Source organism: Osmerus eperlanus, chromosome 16 (genome assembly GCF_963692335.1).
Source record: "Osmerus eperlanus chromosome 16, fOsmEpe2.1, whole genome shotgun sequence".
Taxonomy (NCBI): Eukaryota; Metazoa; Chordata; class Actinopteri; order Osmeriformes; family Osmeridae; genus Osmerus; species Osmerus eperlanus.
Genome location: NC_085033.1, coordinates 8,954,344 through 8,975,716, shown reverse-complemented (window position 1 = coordinate 8,975,716; position 21,373 = coordinate 8,954,344). Strand labels below are relative to the sequence as shown.

Below are 21,373 nucleotides of genomic sequence, written 5' to 3'. Positions count from 1 at the left end.
CTGCTCTGCACGTCATTCGTTTCTCAAAACTGAAACGTGCTTCCAAAAATCACGTGAGCAAATGTTACTGAATACGACATAACATTCATGATACATACGTGTGTGTTATCACGTATCACTTTATACGCATGCACAAGCACACACACACACACACACACGTGCATTCATTAACACACGCACTTGCCTATGTTGTCAAGACAATTACCACTGTCAAAAATAATCAGTGTCTCCAACCCTCCAGTTGTCATTGGAAACAGCAGTCCTGTTGGACAAAATACAAACATGTGCAATTAGATAGCTGAACCACAATAGGAGGAATCACCGCAAAGTGTCCCATGTTCCATTGACCTACATACAGAATGAACACCAAATACAGGCAAAAGTGCTGACACACACTCAATGTCAGTAATAAGCAAAACCTATAGAAGCTTGCTGTTGATCTGGCAACCATGCTCAATTTTGATTGGACTTTGCCTTTCCATCATTTGAAGATCATAAATATCTTCATTTTTGTCCTTCATCAAATTGAAATTAATATATTGTGATTAAAAAATAATATGAACCCTTTTGAACTTTTGGATCTTGGTCTTCTGTCTAAGAGCTCAAGGGCAAAAGTTGTTTTAATCCAAAAGGGTTTTCCTCCGGGGATGTGGTACAGTAAACTAAGGCTACTGAGTTTCAATCAGAATATCTTAACAAATACATTACATTTACATTTTTACATTTAGCAGACGCTCTTATCCAGAGCGACTTACAGTAAGTACAGGGACATTCTCCCCGAGGCAAGTAGGGTGAAGTGCCTTGCCCAAGGACACAACGTCATTTGGCACAGCCGGGAATCGAACTGGCAACCTTCAGATTACTAGCCCGATTCCCTCACCGCTCAGCCATTTGACTCCCTGGAGTCAGATGAGTCATCTGACTCCCTGGAGTCAGATACTAGTCAAATACTATTCTTACATATTGTGTTTGTCATTGTTTCTTATTTCGGTCCTTTTCCTTGACTTGACAGACTCAGACTTGTAGTTCTTGTCGTCTTGGTGCTTGAGAAATTAGCACTCTGTCCATCAAAAGGGTTTCTCTCTGTTTCTCAGTCCGCCTTGATGTTTCCCCAGAGGTCAGGAGAGATGGAGTGGGGAGGAGAGCGTGAGTCATGGAGTGAGCTCCTGTAAGATACATACATGGTGGAAATCTTTTCAACACCATCATGGCCAAGAACTCTTCACTGCAATTGGAAAGAAATAGACAGAATCAAATAAATGTATTTGAAGACATTTGCTATACCATTCATCCGCCAATTACAATGTAATTTCACCAAAACACAGACCCTCCAGAGATCATGTCCATTTTATTTCATTAAAGTTGCAGTTGATGAGACTAAATCAACATTGTCTTGGTAGTACATTGGCTACGTTACATAACTTGCTGTTAACCTACATTTTGTCTTTCTTTCAGGTTGCTGCCACCGGCTCTTGTGTCCCAGTTTACAGTCAAGCTGTGCCTGTGATGGCCTACATACGAGGAGGTACCAACAAAGTTTTGACAAAGCTTGGAGGCATGTGAAACTGTGCCCCAGTTCCTTTTCCATGAATTCTTTTCCAGAACTACAGTACAGTGATGCTCTCCATTTCCCTGGGAGTGACAGGAAGTACTGTATCAGATGATGTTATGCATTGTTACCTCCCAATTTTATGTGAATGTAGTGTGCCATAAAGAACGATCAATACTTTTTTTTAAACCATAATCATATGGTCAGATGTATGTTTAGAATAACAATGTCTAAAAATAGGCATAAAATGAAATATTTACATTTAGCAGACGCTCTTATCCAGAGCGACTTACAGTAAATACAGGGACATTCCCCCCGAGGCAAGTAGGGTGAAGAGCCTTGCCCAAGGACACAAGGTCATTTTGCACAGCCAAGAATCGAACCGGTAACCTTCAGATTACTAACCCGACTCCCTAACCGCTCAGCCACCTGACTCCCTCATATAGATATTTTATCTTCAGAACTTCCGAGATTCATACCTGTCCCATTTTGTGCTGTTGAGTCATGTTTTACTTTCATTTGAGGTAGACTGTTATGAAATATAAATTTGTTAGAACAATAGCCATAGAAAGAATTAGTGTTTTTTTCCAAAAGGACACATCTCACAGTATCATGTAGCACCTTATGATGCCTCAATGTATTATACAACCATAATTTACAATACATAATTGTTTTAAACATTGGTTTTATAATCTAGTACAGTGATTGTATGCCAGAGTTGTTGTTAGATGAGAGAATGATTCAGATGCATCATCACACAGAAGCTCTCTACTGTATTGTAAATGTTCTTCCTGATGCTCCATGGTGTGCTCTTCCTGTTTGCTTGTATGCCTGAAGTGCTGTGTGTACTTCCAGATGATGAGTCAGTAGAACTGTAATGACCAGTGGAACAAAAAACCATGTTTCTCTTATGACAACAGAGACCTCCCATCGCTTCCTTCATCCCTCCCTGGCTGGGTTGGCTTCTATAGTCCTCTGTTCCAAGCCTCTGGTGCTTCACTTGTGGGAAGGCCACATGGACCAATGAGCTCAGCCCACTCCACGTTTGCTCTTATGTCATAATGGACAATAGCTTCCATGGTGACGGTGGACAACAGAGACTAGTCATTGGCTGTGGTTGTAAACGAGGGGAGGGAGAGGGAATGGCCGGGTGAAACTGCATCATGAGGATGATTTTAATGATCTCAGTGCAGTGTTGTTTGTTCCTAAAAAAGGTAGCAAAAATGTTGCTACTAATAACATGGATGACCACACAGTTAAAAACAACTGAGGATGAGTGTGAAGTCTCTGGTTGAGTCTACTGTCAGAAATAGGTTACGGATTACTGAGGGGCAGATGGACAAGTCCACACTGTCTTATCAACTATCAACTATAAATACACATTCTCAAAGACCAGCCAACAACATAAGCTAAGCATCCATGAGCAAATTAGCTTATTCAAAATGCCCAAAAACTTTACAAAAAAGTTGTATCAAATTCCCTATTACTGTAACTGTTCACTTTCATAGTTCCACTCTAAGAAGGTCAGTCAAAACCTTGAGCTCAAGTTACACTACAATGACACCATAAGTGATAGTTCAGTTTCCATCCCTTTGTCAGTGACAGGGTTGTTTTATGGAACACAACAGTGAAAACAAAGAGACTTCCTGTGACAAACATAATGACACATCTTGGACCCAGGCCAGAGGTACTAGGGGCTAATCACTAGCTAGCTCAGGGTGTAAGATAATATCTTGGCAGTGAGATAAATGTCTCTCCTGCTACACTGTCTGTGTCAAGGGGTCTTATGTTTGACGTGAGATGGTTGTGTTCCACAGAGTTCAAGTGCAAGCATGTTTACAAACACTAAATGTTCAAATTCCATTTAAGTGAAATGAGTTAGTTGGAAAATGCTGGAACTCATTTGGATGCGAAACATGCTATAGTGGATTCAAGTTTTAAACGTTCACTGTAAAGGCATGTGTCAAACTGCAGCTTTGGATAAGAAACTAGGTTATGCAATCATCTGCAAATACTTCACCAGAGTGATCTTATCAGCAGTTGTGTCATGAACAGGAGAGACAGAGTAGGCAGGAACTGTTAGATTTGATCTGGCTGCGCACAGAAAAGCCTAAGCAACAAAACTCCTGTTGACAGCTACACTGCAGTTGTGACCTTTTTAACAAAACATGTATGACCTGCATGAATAACTAGATACAAAAGGAGTTCTGTCAGGAGGCATTGCCAGAACAGTAACAGCTGTGTTTTTCCTTTTATTTACATTGGATGTCTTCTAAATTCATCTAAATACGTTGTGTTGTGAAGCAGTTACATGAAAATGGCTTCTGTAGGGAACTAAGAGTTCACTAAGAGACATAGTAGACTGGGAGGGGCAAGAGTGACTGCCTGCATGCAGTTGTTGTTAGTGTGTGTGTGTGTGTTTGGGTGGGTGGGTGGGTGTGTTTGCACATACAGCGTGTGTGCTTGTGCATGAACTAAATGTTCTTGAGTAAGCCATTATCATCTCTCCACTATGTGCAACTGATTTTAGTAGCACACACTTGGATGCCCTGCTGTGCCAATGTCTGTGTGCTGGCTAGCTTCAACACACTGGGTTCTCCTGTTAGTGTGGTCACATGTACCTCCATGTGAGGCACTGCAGAGGCATGCAGTCAGTGAAGAGAGGCCTGCTCAGTCCAGTACTGTCTGTTCTCTCCGGCTGTGTGGCTGAACAAATCTACCTCCCTCCCTCCTCCCCTCCCTCCCTCCCTCCCTCCCTCCCTCCCTCCCTCCCTCCCTCCCTCCCTCCCTCCCTCCCTCCCTCCCTCCCTCCCTCCCTCCCTCCCTCCCTCCCTCCCTCCCTCCCTCCCTCCCTCCCTCCCTCCCTCCCTCCCTCTCTCTCTCTCTCTCTCTCTCTCTCTCTCTCTCTCTCTCTCTCTCTCTCTCTCTCTCTCTCTCTCTCTCTCTCTCTCTCTCTCTCTCTCTCCCTCCCTCTGTCTCCCTTACTATCCCAGTGCAGCTGTCAAAACACAAGCAACAAAGACTTACAACACAACTGCAGAGGCTGAATGCTCTCTTACCAAGTGCTACTATATGCAGGATTGTTTGTCATCTGGGTATTTCAGTGGCTTGTACTGTCTTGAAGCATTAAAATATGTTTTTGTAAGACATGTTAAGTGCTGTACATGGACACTTTAAACTGGTGTAATAGACAAGGTGTGCAGGGAAAACTTGAGCATGGTCATTCCATGATGCTAACAATATTTTATATCTGCCTTTATTGACGAGATGCTAAAGTCTTAACAACAATTAAATGTACAGTAAAATACATCTGCTGAACAGCACATGGTCACATCAGCTTTGTGGTCTGCATTACTCTCCTGACATCTAGTGGTTAGAACATGCTAAAGATATCAGTGGACATTTTTTGTTTGAGAGTTTCCGCAGTTTTATCTTTATCGTGTATTGAGTAAATCAACAAAATTGAGTCTTTTGAGATTATATGGGCAAATCCTTGAGTCGTTTACTTTACCTCAATTCTCTATCCTTCTCTCTCTCTCCTTCGTCTCATTTAAAGTGAGAGGGAATATTTAAAAGGTGACTACTTTGTGAACAGTTAATGTTTACCCCTCTTAACATGGAAAAATCATAATTTGCATTTACCTTTGGCCAACCATTAAAAAAGATCCCATATAAAAAATACCTTTGACACATTTTTATAGTATATGAAATTCATGTGTCAACAAAAAGTATAACTCATAAAAGATGACATGGAACATTTTGTGACCTTTAGGAAGTGGGGGTACAGTAAAACTATTTTGCTTTGCTTTTTATTTGGCTGCATCAAGTCGCTTTATGAAGACAAACTGCTAGACTTTGTTGTTAATATAAATGTATTAAGTATGAGAACTGTAGACAAACAAACCAGTTTTTATGTGTTGGCATAAGATACAGTAACATGACGGCTTTGCCAAAAGACTGACATCTGAGTAGGCCAGCTGGTCATAATAGACTTAGAGAGAAGGAGGAAGGGGGGAGCGGATCAACAATGCCTAGCAGCATGTTGCTATCGATCATAATAGATATGACCAGACTTTTGAAAATTGTTGTTTTAATGACGGCCTATGTTTGACTGGCATTTGTGGGAATAATTTGAGAAAATGCTACTGTCTCCCATCACCTCTAGCAACGCTAACCTCCAAAAGGTCAAGAACTGTGAGATGTGTTTATAGCCGTAAATAAAAACAGGGAAAGACAATGTATTTGATTGTAAAATATTTTGATATGATCAACTGGATGATTGGCAAAGCGAGCAAAAATAAAAAAATATTGTTGTTGCCATCTAAGTTGAATAACAATGAGAACTGCTGCTGTTGGCACCATGCATCCTAATCAATCACACATGATCAATGCATAAAACGTGACTCAGGTACTGTACAGGTAATTGTTGTATTACATAGTACAAGGTGGTTGTGTATGTGAAATTGAACCTGCTTTTTGTTTTATTGCATCACAAGGACATTATCAAAGAGCTGAAATATGTGTCCAGGAAGAAAATCTGTTTTTTTTTTCGGAAGCTAAAACCTCAGTGTATAAAAAAGAGGACTTTGGTCACTGGCATGATTGAGTCTTGTGAGTAATGCTCCGAACACATTACTGAAGTGCAGAGACTGGAATTCCAGGGGACTTGTTCTTCACGCAGGTATGTGGCTGGTAACAAAGATCTGCATTCATGACTGCTGTGGTGATGATGTACTACTGCTTTGTCGTGTATAGTTTTTATTTGTGAAATTCAGAGGATTGGGGTAAGTACTGTCTTGTCAAATGTAGTTATAGGGTAGTTAAGTACAAACTGTTGCTACTCGAGGAGAAGGCATTACAGTATACAAAGTTTACAAATACAGAGAATAAAGAGCAGGAGGTCTATACAGCACTATATTTGAAATAATTGATATTAGGTGCTACAGTAAAAAAATATCTAACGTGAACTTAAATTCTCTAGCAAATTCTGCAGTCAAATCAGTGATTGCGGTACACATTAACAGAGTCAGATGACACTGTGTGTGACAAGCTGTCATTTCACACAGCCTAGCAACATAAAATAGGGCGTAGTTGATGTTGTGTGCCACTGTCTTCCCTAAATAATTGTATTACGTTTGACTGGAAACACAAAAATATACAAGTTGTATTCAAGAAAAGCTCAAATGTGTAGCATACTGGAAATAACTCGAATACAAATTGGAGTTCTCCCTCAAGGTCACTTCCACTCTGATGTTGACAGTGCTTGAGGACTTACGGTGGAAATGAGCAACCTAAGAAGGAGTCAATCTTTGAAGAGCCTTTCTGGGGTTCAGGAGAGGTCATGGGTCGCATCTTCTCTTTGGGACAAAAAAAAGTCTGTCTCTCAGCTCGTACAACAGTGAGTGTGTTGCAGAAAACTACACACTTCACACTTGTTACCTGAAACTGTATGTTTAGGTTATGTTAATGGTAAAATGTATGTTTTAAAGACATTATCTCTTTCCTCACAGATACCAGAGCTGTGCAGAGTTACGGATAACTGAATCAGCTGAGGTATAGGAAAAGTTACTTGATAATAAATGTATTGATAAATGGGTTGATTAATACATTATGTCCTTTAAGCGATACAAATAAACATCAGTGGTAGTCTGCAGCAATGTATTTGACACAAAGCAGTTATGTATTTATTTGTTTGACTCCCACTTTTTTAGGCATCTGTGTTGAATCGTTCCAGTAGATATGAGGACTCAGAGATCAGAGTGGACTCTCTGGGGGGGCGTAATGAGAGCAGGGAGATCAGAGGAGGCTTCCATCTGTCCAGAAGCCAATCCATGGACTATCTGCCCCCGAAGGAGCCTGTGGGAACCAGTGCCCTGCGGGCCCTTTTTGAGTCGAAGGTCACCCTGCGGCAGGACTGTTCCAGCTCCCCTCGACTGAATGTGGCTTTGTCTGCCAGTAACAGGGAGAAACAGTGCCTCCCAGTGGTGAAAAGGGCTCACAGCACTGTAGGGACTCCAGTAAAGAAAGACAACCCTCCTCAGGTGGATTTGTGTGTGGGTGTTTGTATGTTCATGAAAGAATCACTATGCTGTGGATTCAATCTTTACGCTGATTGCTGATCATAACTGTTAACTGTTGATGATTCACAGCGTGTTGTCCAGGCAGAGAGACGTAGACAGACCTCCACTGGTGTCCCGGAGTCCTGCATCAGGGGTTCCGCAAACTCACAGGGTGAGTAGTTACTAAGTTACAGTACTACATTCAGCATGTGACATGATAGGTCTGGTGGTACGGGGGTTGGCGGGGTTCCTCCAAACCAATGAGGTCACCCTTTTTTTTAAAGGAAGTGGCTCAGGTCTCCTGCAAATATATACAAACAAGAAATTGTGATCAAATTAGCAACCTTTTTTCATTTCTTTGAAGACAGAGACTGTTTTACCTGATTTAGTTGAGTTTTGAACTTGGAGTTATGAAGGACTGGAAACAGGAAAGTTCGTCTTTGAAATTAGGATATTTTTATTATAAATTATATGAATGAACAGAACCCACCCATGGTGGAGTACACAAACGTTGAGGGCATTCAAAGTCATTCACATCCACATATCTACAGAAGCTGCTTTAAGTTCCCACAGAAGGAGAATGTGACGGCTGTGGTGACCATGTTAAAAATATCACAAGATAACCCAGACATTGCACGGTTTCAACACACCATAAGAAAGGAGAGAGAGCGATTGGTTGTCCAACAGCTCCTGTTCCCTGGCCTTGAGAGCCCCAGGTTGCTATAAAAAGAAGCGGATGTGAATGTGTAGACACATAACTATGCTCTGTGCACACATGCTCAAGACAGAAGGCCGTCATTGACATTTATGACCATTACATAGGTACAATCGCTTTGAGCCATGGGGGGACACACTTCTAGAAAACTGTCTATGACTGTTTGACCCCATGATGCATCTATGAGACCTGAACAGTTCTTCTGACAGGAATAGGGTTGACATAGAGATCCCATAGATCGGAGGTTGACCCTCAGTGACAGTAACAGCTGAGTAATGGATCAGAGATCTCATAAGAAATTGTGTACCCCAAGAAGTTCAACATCACTAATACTTTTGGCTGACAATACAATTAAGAAAACGTATCAAGGAATAACTTCACATTCATGTTTTGAGCACTATGTAAGACTGCGTAAGTAGCTATCGTTTCAGTCGTAAAGTGGTTGATGCATTCACCAGACTATTATTAAAAGCATTGTTATGATAGGAGGCATACTTATTCATAGAGAAGGTGTGCAATCAAGCATGGACTCTTTGACACGCTTATCATGTGTGTGTGCGCCACTTGACCAAAATAGGATCATCACTGAGGAGTTGAAAGTGTTTTTATTGTCTAGTCCTCTGGGCACCTAGTGACATCAGTGGTCCCTCCCTAGGCCCGTTATAGGAGGTGACAGTGGAGCGTTGGGAATGGGCAGGGGGGTGACCCCGTCTCTATGACTAACAGAAGTGATTGACTCAGCCCAGGGAGCAGCCGCCACCCTCCCTCCCAAAATAGCCAAAACATCCCAGTGGTACAACGGATCTGATAAAAATCAGCTGTCACTAGGACCACAGGACTAGAGAGAGGCACAGTGACCTGACAAGCAGACAGACAGAGGAACGGAAGGAAACGGTCTACTGGGCTAGCAGCACGGGGCCATCTGAGAGCCAGTACAGGAACTTTATCTGACCAACAGCGACTGAAACAGTTTTTAAGTTGAGAAAACAATTATTACTACACTGGACATTACTTTTGTAAGTACTATCAATATACTTATTATTTATGTGTTTGGACATGTTTGGATGAAAATGGCAGGTATATTGTTTGGTTAGTAAGAAAATCTGTGTTGGGAGTGGAAAATTTAGATTTTTGGATTGGGAGATATTCATTGTTAGAATGTACATGGCAATTATTCCCAGAATGTTCATGGAAAGCATTTTTTGCTTTGGAAAGTAACACAAAATAATACATAATAGTAATTGTAAGATGTGACTAGATTGTTCTTCACCTGAATCCAGGACTCCTCATATGGAGGAGAATACCTCCATCACAGGGAGAGTCTGCGTGACAGCTTTATCAGAACAAATGAAATTAACAGAACATGTTGTGAACATGAAAGGATAAGTTGATCTCAACAATATTTTCTTTGTTCTATACTGATGCCTCAGGTGTGTGTCTCTGTCTGAGTTTTAAGAGTTAAGAACTAAATGGAGCCTCCCAAAGGGCCAGAGACAAATGTCTTAACTTATATTCTCTCTGGCATCTTTACGATGTCCTAAGTGAGCATCATTTCTCAGCCCATAATCCTCAGACATGTAAGGAATGAGGGTTCAGAGAACAAGCTCGACCAATCACTGGCTTTCTCTTTATGACCAATACATTTACATTGTAACACCTCTGATTATAGATTTGAATTAGTACAGCGATCCATCTTACATTGTGAACATTAACAGTGATAGTTTTACAGTACAGTATATGTTGCATAAATAAATATGATTACCAGAGTTTTACATTTGTTTTCAAAAGCATTCATGAATATTAGTGTTTTACATCAGGGATTCGATTTTGATCTAATTCTCCTTCAAGTCGACTTGACCAAGTTTGTTAAGTGTGTTTTTGATTATAGTCTATGAATGTGGCTGCAACAAAAAGCAGCTGAGGTGGCTGAGAGCAAATACCAACTGTATTTGACAATCATTTGGACAGCTGTCAGCAGCGTAAAAAGCTGTCACATTGCTGTGCCTCTTATAGCTCCCCTCCATTCCTGTGGAGGAGAGAAGGGACGAGGAACTCGACAGGCCCAGGGGACAGGCCAACCCCTTTGAAACGTCTAGGAAAATAACTTCCCCATTCCAAAAAACCTTGAAGATGACTCTGCTACTTACAGAAGTTCTGTTCTGTCTTAAGTGCAGCTACAGTGCCTCTGTAATTACACACATGCTGTGTGATTGGTAGTTCTGAAGACTCTACTGGTTTTCACGCAGAGCAATAGTATTCTAAACTGTTGCATCACATATTTTTTAAAGATACATGGGGTACTATTTGCATCTCCACAGAACTTAATAATGATAAGCATCAACAACACGTGTGTGATTGTTCAACGTTAATTGATAGGTTGACCCCTAAGTTCTCTGGGATGAAACCTCTACAGGACTCGCAGGGCGTAATGTTGGTTCATTCTGTCTGCTCACCCAGCTATGAAAATGCTTTAAGTCCGGACTCGTGAGAGGCGCCAGCTAGCTAGCCTGTCCTTTTGTCTGACGAGAGCTTACTGCATGAAAAGGGAGGTATGTTCGAATCTGTCTATTAGTTACAGCTGGTGGGCCTATGCAACAGGTCCAAGCTGCTGACTTCTCAAATCAGGCTGCAGGGCTTAACCTCTGTTGTTTTGATTCTTATAACAGGTTGAAAAATATGTCTATACTAGTCTGGATTGTCAGTGCACAGCCAACCATCCAAAGTATTTATTTAATTTTGATAATCTTTCTTAGAGATAGTAAAACACCAGTTGTTTCATCACTTATGTCTCACCGTAAGTCGTAGAAGGTGTTCAATCATAAACAAGGGTTTATGACAGGACTGGTGGCAGTATATGGAACTATGAGATTGTTCACTTTGTTCCACACAGCAACAGACAGTAGCATTCTTTTGGTCAGTGGTGATGGCATGATGGAGGTGAGGTCACACAAACAAAACAACCAGGGTTGCTCCAGCTGAGCTTGCAGTTGTTGTTTTTTCCTGGTCTCTATGGCTAGTCCACGGTATGCTATTTGTTGAGAGGTGAAGGCAACTGGTATGCTATGCAAGGCCATTTGTCTTGTTGGCTAAAAAGATCAAAGCCTCTATTACCCCCTTGTTACCTGGTTGGTCTCACATTGGAAGTTGTTTTTGAGGTAAACAAAGTCATAGTTTATTTAACTTATGTTGATTAATTATTAAATGCAAAGCAGAAGTACTGTAATTAACATTTCACAACATTTAGACAAAATAGGTTGAGACATTTGGTGTTCCTGATAGATTTCATTGGTTTGTTTGTGACTAAATATGTATCTTTTTAGGATAACTGTTTTGTCTAGTCTGTTCTGTACAGCACGTATTGCTGTGTCAGACAACACAGCAATAGTTTCCGTAGACACCATAGTTTCCACATGCTTAAAGGAATGACAGAAGATAAGACACATTGCAACACAATTCTGCTATATATACACACTGTGCTGTTGCCAGAGAACTGTTTTAGTAGCCCTCTGCTCTGCATACCACGGGTAACGAGAATATCTTGTCACCACAGGTTACAAGACTGTTGTCTTATCATTTTGAATTTGGCCTGGGTTCTAACAAATATCCATGATGCACAGAAGCACATATTTGTGCCTGTTCATACTGTATATGATTTATCACTCATAATATGAGTGCCGTGCCAAATGACGTTGTGTCCTTGGGCAAGGCACTTCACCCTCCTTGCTTTGGGGGAATGTCCCTATACTTACTGTAAGTCGATCTGGATAAGAGCGTCTGCTAAATGACTAAATGTAAAAATGTAATATCAAATTACATGTGTCTTTTTTTATTATTCAAGCATTGCATAACAGTCACAGAACTGTACTTTAGGATACATCATAAAATCCAAACAGCAGCTCAGTAATCAATTGTCTCTGCTCTTGTAGATGACAAGAGGCATCCGAAATTGACCCACGCAGAGACCCCATCAAGGCCGGACCGTGAGAGGAGATCCACGTCTGCCTCAGTGAGAGACAGATCAGCTCTTTATCTGTCAAAAGTGGCAGCTGCAGACTCCACAGGAGAATCATCACATCCAGTGAGTGCATGACCTTCAGTGCATGACCTTCCTCCCATTCCTTGCCAGTCACTGAGGTCAAGTGCTCACAATGCGGAATGGTCATGGTTCTCATTCTTCTTATTTACTGTACAGATGTCCCATAAAAACACAGCATACATCTCATATTTATGTACCCCCTGCATTGTTTTTTTTCAATCCTATTGAGCGAATGATGACCACTTGCTTTTTTGCTGTTGTAGTGAAACTGTTTGCTAAAAGTTCTACATGTTCTTGTCATTTTTATGTAACTGGTTAACAAACAATTTAGCAAGTATGAAACAGTACTGCAGTGTGATGGTAGTGTGATGGTAGTTGAACCATACATGTGTTTTTTTTTAGGAATTCACCAGTTCATCAGAAAAGAAGACTAAATTAAGCAAGGTACTGTACAGTATGCCTATAATCCCTTATTAGACTAACAAAGGTGTGTGTGTGTGTGCGTGCTGTGGACTGAATATAACTTTTGTAAACATTTGTCATGAACTGGAGATTCAGAATTTAAATGATCAGTATTCAAACACAACTGCAACTGGACAGTGTAGGTTTTATTGCTTAATAAATGTTCACTGCGCATCCAGAGAGAAAAAACGGAATATGTCACATTGAATACAATTCAATGTGACATATTTTAATCTTTAGACCCCTATTTGGCATTGTCTATTACTTGATATCACTTGGCAACAAGGTACATTGTTGCCCTCTCCATCCAATGGGGTACTTTTTAAACTCGGTTTTGATATTCAGGACATCTGCCTTAACCTGAAAGCTTCTGCAATTTTGCCGTACGGATCAAAGTAGCTACTACTACTACTACTAAAGCCCACCAGGAAGCACATTTGTTAAAATATCACCTTTATTTCAACAATGTCTACATCTCCAATCGTGGAACACTTTTAACAATTTTTGTAACCAAAACATTATCAACTCCATAGAGTACTCCATAGTGTTGCAACCTAAACTACTAAATCATGCTTGGTGGCTCAGCAGTTCCACATAACACTTCGCTGTTCTACTAACCGTTGTGAAGTTTTTCTAACCTCGGTTTGGTGGAAGATAGTTTGCCGTGAAGCGCATTCATCCATCTCAAAAAGGTAAATTATGGCATCAGTTTTTATGTGCATGGCTCTCTAATATTTTGTCAAAATAATATACTAATACTGTTTTATAACAGAATGAAAATTACAATAACACAAAACCCCTCCCCTTTCTGTTTTCATTGCAAGATGGCAGACGTAGCCAAGCAAATCAGGGTTTCAGAGGCTTCTCATGAAGAACACGACCTGTCTTTCCCTCCACCTCCCCCTGTACCACCCCGACCTCTAAACTATGAAGAGTCTGCAAACAGCTCACCCTTACTTCCTGTACCACCACCCAAGGAAACCTTCTCAACATTCTACCAACAGCGACAAAAGAATGAGCTGAAGAGGCTCTTTAAACACATTCACCCAGATTTAAAAGGAAAACTTAATGATGTTGTTGATGATGAGCTGGTAGAGGCCCTCCAGTCAGAGATATCTGCAGAAGATACAGGATATCAAGGCGAGGTGCAATCCATGAGGTGGATCTTTGAAAACTGGACACTGGACAACATTGGGGACCCCCATACAACTAAGAAGCTGTTGGAAGAGGAGAACTTGCAAGGTGGAGATGTTAGGGGAACATCTTCCATGTTTGAGCATTGCGAGATGGATGACACCCAACACAGCTCGAGGGCATTTGCTGAAAGGCAGGTGTCTGTGAGAGGGGATGTCAGGACATCTACATGGTTGTTTGAGACCAAGCCTTTAGACATCCTGAATGAGCTCAACCAAGAAAAAGGTGAGATGGTGGAGGCAGTGCTGAAGGAACCCATCCAAGGAGGAGATGTCCGAGGAGCGCGGCTACTCTTTGAATCCAAACCACTGGACGCCTTAGGCCACTGCTGCTCAGTCGAGAACCAGAACTTCCTCAAGCTGAAGTCTGAGCTCCAAGAACAGAAGGGAGATGTCCAAAAAACTGTCAAGCTCTTCCAAGCAGATCCCTGTTGTGCCATTAGAGACAACAGTGGAAACATCCATGAGATCAAGTCAATCTGTAGAGAAGAGATCAACAGCAGCAATATCAGCACTGCTCGCTGGCTCTTTGAAACTCAACCTCTAGATGTCATCAGGAAAGACACTTCTGCTGTGAAGATCATTCAGGGGATATCACTGGAAGAAGGGCAAAGAGGAGGCGTAGATAGGAAGAGGTGGATGTTTGAGACGCAGCCCTTCCTCAACACCCAGGAAGGCATCGAGGAGAACAAATTCCAGGGGACCGTGGACGATTTTGTGGGAGAGGCTGATGTTGAGAACAAACGAAAACTCTTTGAGACACAACCCTTGGCAACTCTGAAAGGGGAGTGTACTTCCACAAACCAGGAAAAGGAAGAGATCCTAGGTGGTAATGTCAAAACCTCTTTGTGGCTCTTTGAAACTCAACCAATGGATACTTTGAAAGATAGCTATGAAATTGGACATCTAAAGGAAGTGTCGCTTGCTGCAGATGAACAAGGAGAGGTGAAGGGCAAAAAGCAACAGTTTGAAAACTACAATGTCAGAAAAGAAACATCGGTCAGAGAGCTTGAAATTGAAAAGGGGGATGTCAAATCTTTTAAACATCTTTTTGAAACAATTCCTCTTGGTGACATTACCCAATCTGAAGAGGTGATGAATGGAAAAAGTGAAAAAGACATCACAGCAGGGAATGTAAATGGTAACAAAGAATTGTTTGAATCTACACCCTTGTATGCCATAAAAGACTCTTCAGGAAATTTCCACGAGGTCACAACTGTTAGTAGAGAGGAGTCTATCAAAGGAAATGTCCAAAACTGCAAATGGATGTTTGAGACCAAACCGCTTGACCAGTTTCAGGAGGGAAAGGGGAGCATGGAGGTTATAAAAGGGATCACTAGACAGGAAGACGTAACTGGAGATGTGAAGATGGCAAAGTGGCTCTTCGAAACTCAGACACTAGACTGTATTCATTCAAAATTCAACCTTGAGGCACAAAATCCATTGGTGCAACAGGATGAGTTCCAGAAAGGTGATGTCAAGACCTGCAAGTGGTTTTTTGAAACCCAACCCATGGACATTTTGTCTGACAAATCAAACAAGCTCCAAGATAAAGAGGCCATAGAAAATGCTAACGTTAAATCCTTCACTTGGCTTTTCGAATCACAGCCACTGGACAGTATCAAAGCTGGAGATGAGCATAGTTTGAAATTATGCAGCACCATTCAGGATGGTGTAAAAGCGGAGGCTGGAGTGAAAACCGTGAAGCATCTTTTTGAAACAGAAACTTTGGATAAAATAAGGAAGGACACAGACACAGAACAAGATGTTAGATATGTCAGCCAGATAAATGTTCAGTCAGGAGATGTATCTAGGGTCAAGGAAATCTTTGAGTCTCAATCTCTTGATGAAATAGGTACAGAAGCTGAAAGCATGTCCGACAGAGAGGGTCAGGATGAAGACATTCAAAAAGGGTCCGTTCACAAATTCACCTGGCTTTTTGAGAACCGTCCCATCAACACGATCACTGAGAAAAAGCTCAATGGAACGAGCATGTATTCTGTCAGCGAAGATGAGGCTGGCGATGTACACAACAAGAAGTTCATATTCGAAACGTTCTCTTTGGATAAGATCCAAGAAAAGCCTCTCGAGGACTCATCCGCATCCTTGGACGAATGTGAGAGCAGCGTGGATGTGAAGTCCAGCACGATGCTGTTTGAGTCTCAGCCTCTGTATGCCATCAGAGACAAGGAGGGACAATTTCACGAGGTCACCACGGTCAAGAAGGAGGAAGTGATGAGTGGCGATGTGAGAGGTGCTCGGTGGATGTTCGAGACAAAGCCCCTGGATTCCATCCAAGCAGAACAGGACATTTATGTCATCCGTGCCGTTACCCAAGAGGACGTTCTTAAAGGAGATGTCAAGTCTGCCAGGTGGAAGTTTGAGACCCAGCCTTTGGACACTCTCACATGTAGAGAGGAGCCTTCAGTCAAGGTTGTGGAGGAATTCGGAAAACACAACGTGCAGCTTAACAAACAGCTCTTTGAATCTGAGCAGTCCGCTCACAAGAAGTATGTCCGAATGGTCAGTGTTACTGACGTCCAGCAAGGAGATGTCCGAACGTCGACCTGGCTTTTTGAAAACCAGCCTATTGACAGCCTGAAGGGAGGAGCAGAGGAGCAGGGCCCCGTGAAGACTGTCCACAGAGAAGACAACCAGAAGGGAGAGGTGAAACGTTGTACTTGGCTGTTTGAATCCCAGCCTCTAGACAAGCTCAAAGAGGTGGATGCCACCTCAGCCCATGCTGTTGAAGAGAATATACCAAAAGCAGATGTGAAGAGCACCACCTGGATGTTTGAAACGACACCACTGGATAAAATCACCGTCGGTAGCGTGGCAGACAGTCTCACTCGTCTTTCTGAACTTCAAGTAATTCACTCAAGTGGCATTGTTATAGAGGCAAATGAGATCAGTAATGTTAACATGGCAAAATACCAGCTCATTAGCAAAGAAAACATAGAAATTCTGAAAGAAGAAAGGGTAGAAGGTAACATTAGAAACATCATGTTACAGTTGTTATGCAAACCAACCATGGAGCCAAGGATCACCCTTCTAAGGGAGGGTGAACAGGGTAACGTTAACACCACAGTTTTGGAACTTCCAGTCAATCAGCCATCTTCAACTGTCAATCTAGATGGTGACCAAAGAATGCAAAGCATTGCCAAGATGATTGAAAGCCTGTTAGTTGAAAATAAGATAATGAAGACAGGAATTGTGATGCAAGAATCTGCCAGGGGCCAAGCAGAGATGACTGTGTACAGCCTCTTCTGTCACACTGAAACTAGAGCAGAATCTCAAGACATCACAAGGGGCGATGTGAAGTCCACTATTGGAAACCTTCTAGCCACCGCCAATAGTCAGAGAACCTCTGTTTCGTGTAGACTAGATGAAAATGAGAAAGGGAATGTGAACTTGTACAAGAATTGCATTGAGAAAGGAGATCTTCAATACCTGAAGAGTCTCCAGAGTGAACCAGAGGAGAGTGATGTACTTGACCTCGGAGCAAAAGAACAGATTGAAATCCTGCAGGGAGATGTGAAAGAGGCAAAGAGAATTCTCTGTCAGAAAAAGCAGCAAGTGGAGCGAACAATTTCAGATGTCCTGCCAGGAGACGTGAAGAACGCCAAAAAAGTATTCAGCTCGGAGGGGTCCATTGACCTTGGCATTGAACACTGTGTTCCAAAAGAAAACATAATCCGTGGGGATATCTCATCAGCCAAGCAACAACTTGGACAGGCAGTGAAGCAACCTATCACGGTGGAAAAGGAGGAAATTGTAGCTGGTGACATCAAAGCAACACTACAGTCCTTAGAGCGGGCAAAGAAGCAAAGCTTGAATGTGGAGCGGGAAGTCATCAAACCAGGAACCATATATGACATTGACTTATCAGCTCAAGGTCCAGAACCGGAGGATAACGACTCGCTAAACTTCAAAGAGGAAATAGTGTCAGGAGATGTGAAGGCAGCTAAACAGTCCCTCGAGTTGGCAAAGAACCAGAGCATGCGAGTAGAACGGGAAATCGTTGTTCCTGGCAAAATCTACAACGTGAATGTCTCATCACAAGAGCAAAGCTCTACAACCACGACACAGTCTACATCTTCGTGCACCTCCAGAGGTCAGCGGATCACCACGACTTTTCGAAAGGTCAGTGACACAGAAACAAAAAAGGGAATCCATGAGGGGATTGAGGCTTGCCCTAAGGGAGCAGTGTCAAAGAGTGCAGACGTAGTGAATATCTGTGTTAGTGAAGATGCCTCGCAGCAGACCAACACCATACCATCCCAATCTTGTGTTAAATCAGAGTATCAAGTTGAAAACACTGATGAAGAGACAGAGGCTGAGGTTTTGAGGGGAGATGTGAAGGCTGCTATTAAGTCTCTTCAGAATGCTGCAACAGAGCAAAGGCTTCTAGACAAAGAAGATGTTATAAGAGGTAATATGCAATTGGCTTTGCAATCTCTTGAGAGGTCTAGTGTAAATGTGTCCAAAGGAGACTTTAAAACTGCAATGATTTACAGGAATTCAGGTAAAGCTTACTCAGGGCCAAGTAAGAAAGTGGATTCTGAGACTGTGCACAAACAAGGTGTTGTAGTATCTATGCCTCCATCTGACACTGAATTGTCTCCTTCGGTTTCAGTAACTTATGGAGAGCCACCTGCCATAACAACATTGAATTCAGATCCTGTCACTCTTACACACAAAACGGAAAACACACCATCAGAAGACCAAAGGCCACCTCCACTTCCCCCCAAAACAAGTGACAAATTACAAGAACACAAGAAACCAGCCCTACCGCCCAAACCGCAGCGCTCAAAATTATCAAGTGATACAGCACAGAATATCCATTCTCTTTCAAAAGCACCTGGCCCTGTTAAAGTTAAATCGCAAAACCCAGTAATCCCTCCCAAAACTAAACTAGAGAAGTCTTCTTCTCCTTCCACTCCACGTGAAACATCGGCAAATAAAAGAGAACACAGACAGGATTTACCACAGAACGACCGTTCAAGAGAAATTAGCATTCTAAAAACCACCAAAGGTGAAAAGCAAGGCTCACCACAGAGCATTTCAAACAACGATACTCAAGTTTCCCAAGATTCAAATACACTAAACTCTGATAGAAATGTACATAGGAAAGCATTAGAAGACATAGTGGAACCACCGTTATGTGAAACAAACACAGACAAGAACCCGACAATTGCAAATAGCAATGAATGTGTTATGGATAAAAATGAGATTCAGAAAATAAATGCAGCAGAAGAGATCCGAATGTGTATGCAGAGCTATGCAAATGATAGTTGCACTAAAACAGAAATACACATGGGCTTTCAAGTTGCTCTCCAGAACTTTGGGGGAAAGGATAAGAACACTGTGGACTCAGTCCCTGTTTCTGCCAAAAAAATCCAAGCAGTTAAAGAAACTGTTAGCCAAGTAAAGAATCAGAGCAAATCAACCATGCAACAGGTTACACAGCACTCAAACGCAGGTCAGCCGGAATCGGCATCAGCCATCATAGCAAAGAGATCTCCATCTATTCAGAATAGCAGAGTTGGTGAGGAACAGGTAAAAGCTGTGGACAAAGTTGTACTGAGGAAGAAGAAAGCGAAGAAGGAGACGGAGGGTGAACGACGACAGAGGCTGTCTGTCCACAAGGACGAAATTATGAAGGGAAACGTGACAGCAGCAATGGAAATCTTTGAAAATCTAAGGAAACGGGAGGAACTCAAGACGATCCTATCCCAAGTTCAAGAGATAGAGGGGGAGACTAGCACTGTTGATGTGGGTTCATTAAAAACATTATTTGAGAATGTTCCTGCTTGGATAGTCACTCCACGTAGAACTGAAACGCAAAGTCATTCGAAGAGGGAAAAGAAGGTTGAAAAAGAGTCATTGAATACTGAAATGGAAAGTGCCTCAGTCGAGGCTGCGTTCGTAGACCTGGAAAAGGCAAGCCATGAAATAATGAATCTAAAAGAGCAAACGTTGGCAAAACTTATTGATATAGAGGAGGCAATACGGAAAGCTTTGTATTCTGTTTCCAACTTAAAATCTGAGGCTGATATAGCAGGGTTGTCAGGACTCTTTAATGAATCATTGAACTCTGAGCAAAGTTGTCAAGATACTCAAAACAACATTAGGAAAATTAGCATTGTGTCCAGCAAAACTAAAACAGAAAAGGTTAAACCGACACCAGAGGCAAAAATGAAAGGATGTTCAGGTCTAGCAAAAACGTTAGAAGAAGCACCTGCTCAAGTGCTCAACATGCCTCCTGTCAAACAATGCATGAGCTCCCCATCCTCACCATCCTTCATCTCCATTCACTCTGCTGCCAGGAAGCATCCAGAACAATCCAAGTCCCCTAAATCCTCAACTTTCAAGACAAAAGCAAAGGAGTGCCCTCAAAGTTGCAATGGAGTCAATGCTGATGTGGGCCAACCCACTTCCTCTCAAACCTCCAACCAATTCAGCTGTCCTGTGAGTCCAAGACGTAATGTCAGCGTGCTACAAGTGCAAACTGTCCCGGAAGCTCCTGCTGGATTAGTTGGCACAAAGACTGTCAGTGAAAAATATGAAGAGACAGATTGCTTTGGTAACAAATTTGTCTCCTCCAAAACGTCTACTTTTGTCACCAAGCAGTCTGAGACTAAAACTGCCCCACTCTTTGAAGTAGTCTCCTGTCCAACTAGATATGAAGTAATGGCATCCCCTTTAATACGAAGATCTGGACACACCTTTACAGAGAGTGCTCAGTCCAGTGTCAAAGAAGGAGGAACTGTTTTTGTAACATTTGGTCAACAAAAGGCTGGGAAAAAGTAAAATTTTGTGTTGAAACTTAGAACTGTTTTTCTTGTTTTATCTAATTATTGTGAGCTACAATTATCACTTTTGTTTTAATGTCCTTTGAATAATTTATCTTAGTGAAACAATACATTCTATTTAATAATAAAAAAAATACATGTATTAACATACATTTTATAGATGTTTTTTGTTGCTTTTTATACTGTATACATGGTTTTGAATGATAAAACCCCCTCTGTTGACTGTTGTTGTGTAATTTATCAAATAAATGTGTTATACAATTACTGTGTTTTAAATTGTATATCTCATACTTTCTTTATTAGTACTTAATGTTCAGTACATGACAAACTTTTGCAGGCTATCAAAGACCAGTGAAAAACAATGCTTGATACTACATAATCCTTAGGAAAAGGTGTTTACGTTCTGAAGAACATATCTTTAAGCTTATATCCTCATGTACCATCTTTAATAAACTACTTTCAAACTGTTTACTTGCCCATTTTAAAGTATTAATTAATGCCCACCTTTGCTCTATGCATCAAGAATTTCATTACACATTTAGTA

General features: G+C 41.6%; 1 protein-coding gene across 3 annotated transcripts; it reads left to right on the top strand.

The window, feature by feature from the left end:
• The first annotated feature begins 7,264 nt into the window (after nt 1-7,264).
• Nucleotides 7,265-21,298, top strand: xirp1 (xin actin binding repeat containing 1). Of its 3 annotated transcripts, XM_062480642.1 has the most exons (6): nt 7,265-7,590; nt 7,699-7,780; nt 12,250-12,401; nt 12,762-12,803; nt 13,646-18,157; nt 18,651-18,836. In XM_062480642.1, exons 1-6 carry the CDS (start codon nt 7,381-7,383, stop codon nt 18,651-18,653), a joined length of 5,001 nt encoding a protein of 1,666 aa, XP_062336626.1. In that variant the 5' UTR covers nt 7,265-7,380; the 3' UTR covers nt 18,654-18,836. The 3 variants fall into 3 exon arrangements, with proteins under 3 accessions (XP_062336626.1, XP_062336627.1, XP_062336625.1); XM_062480643.1 differs by having other exon boundaries at nt 7,267-7,590; nt 13,646-21,298; XM_062480641.1 differs by lacking the exons at nt 7,265-7,590; nt 7,699-7,780 and adding an exon at nt 9,060-9,339 and having other exon boundaries at nt 13,646-21,298.
• Nucleotides 21,299-21,373: the final 75 nt, after the last annotated feature.

Bases quoted from the DNA above. Each gene is read 5' to 3' on its own strand.
- xirp1 (XM_062480643.1), top strand. From the start codon at position 7,381: ATGGACTATCTGCCCCCGAAGGAGCCTGTGGGAACCAGTGCCCTGCGG. The intron at 7,781-12,249 runs GTGAGTAGTTAC...CTGCTCTTGTAG, and splicing joins GGGTTCCGCAAACTCACAGG to ATGACAAGAGGCATCCGAAA. The intron at 12,402-12,761 runs GTGAGTGCATGA...GTTTTTTTTTAG, and splicing joins CAGGAGAATCATCACATCCA to GAATTCACCAGTTCATCAGA.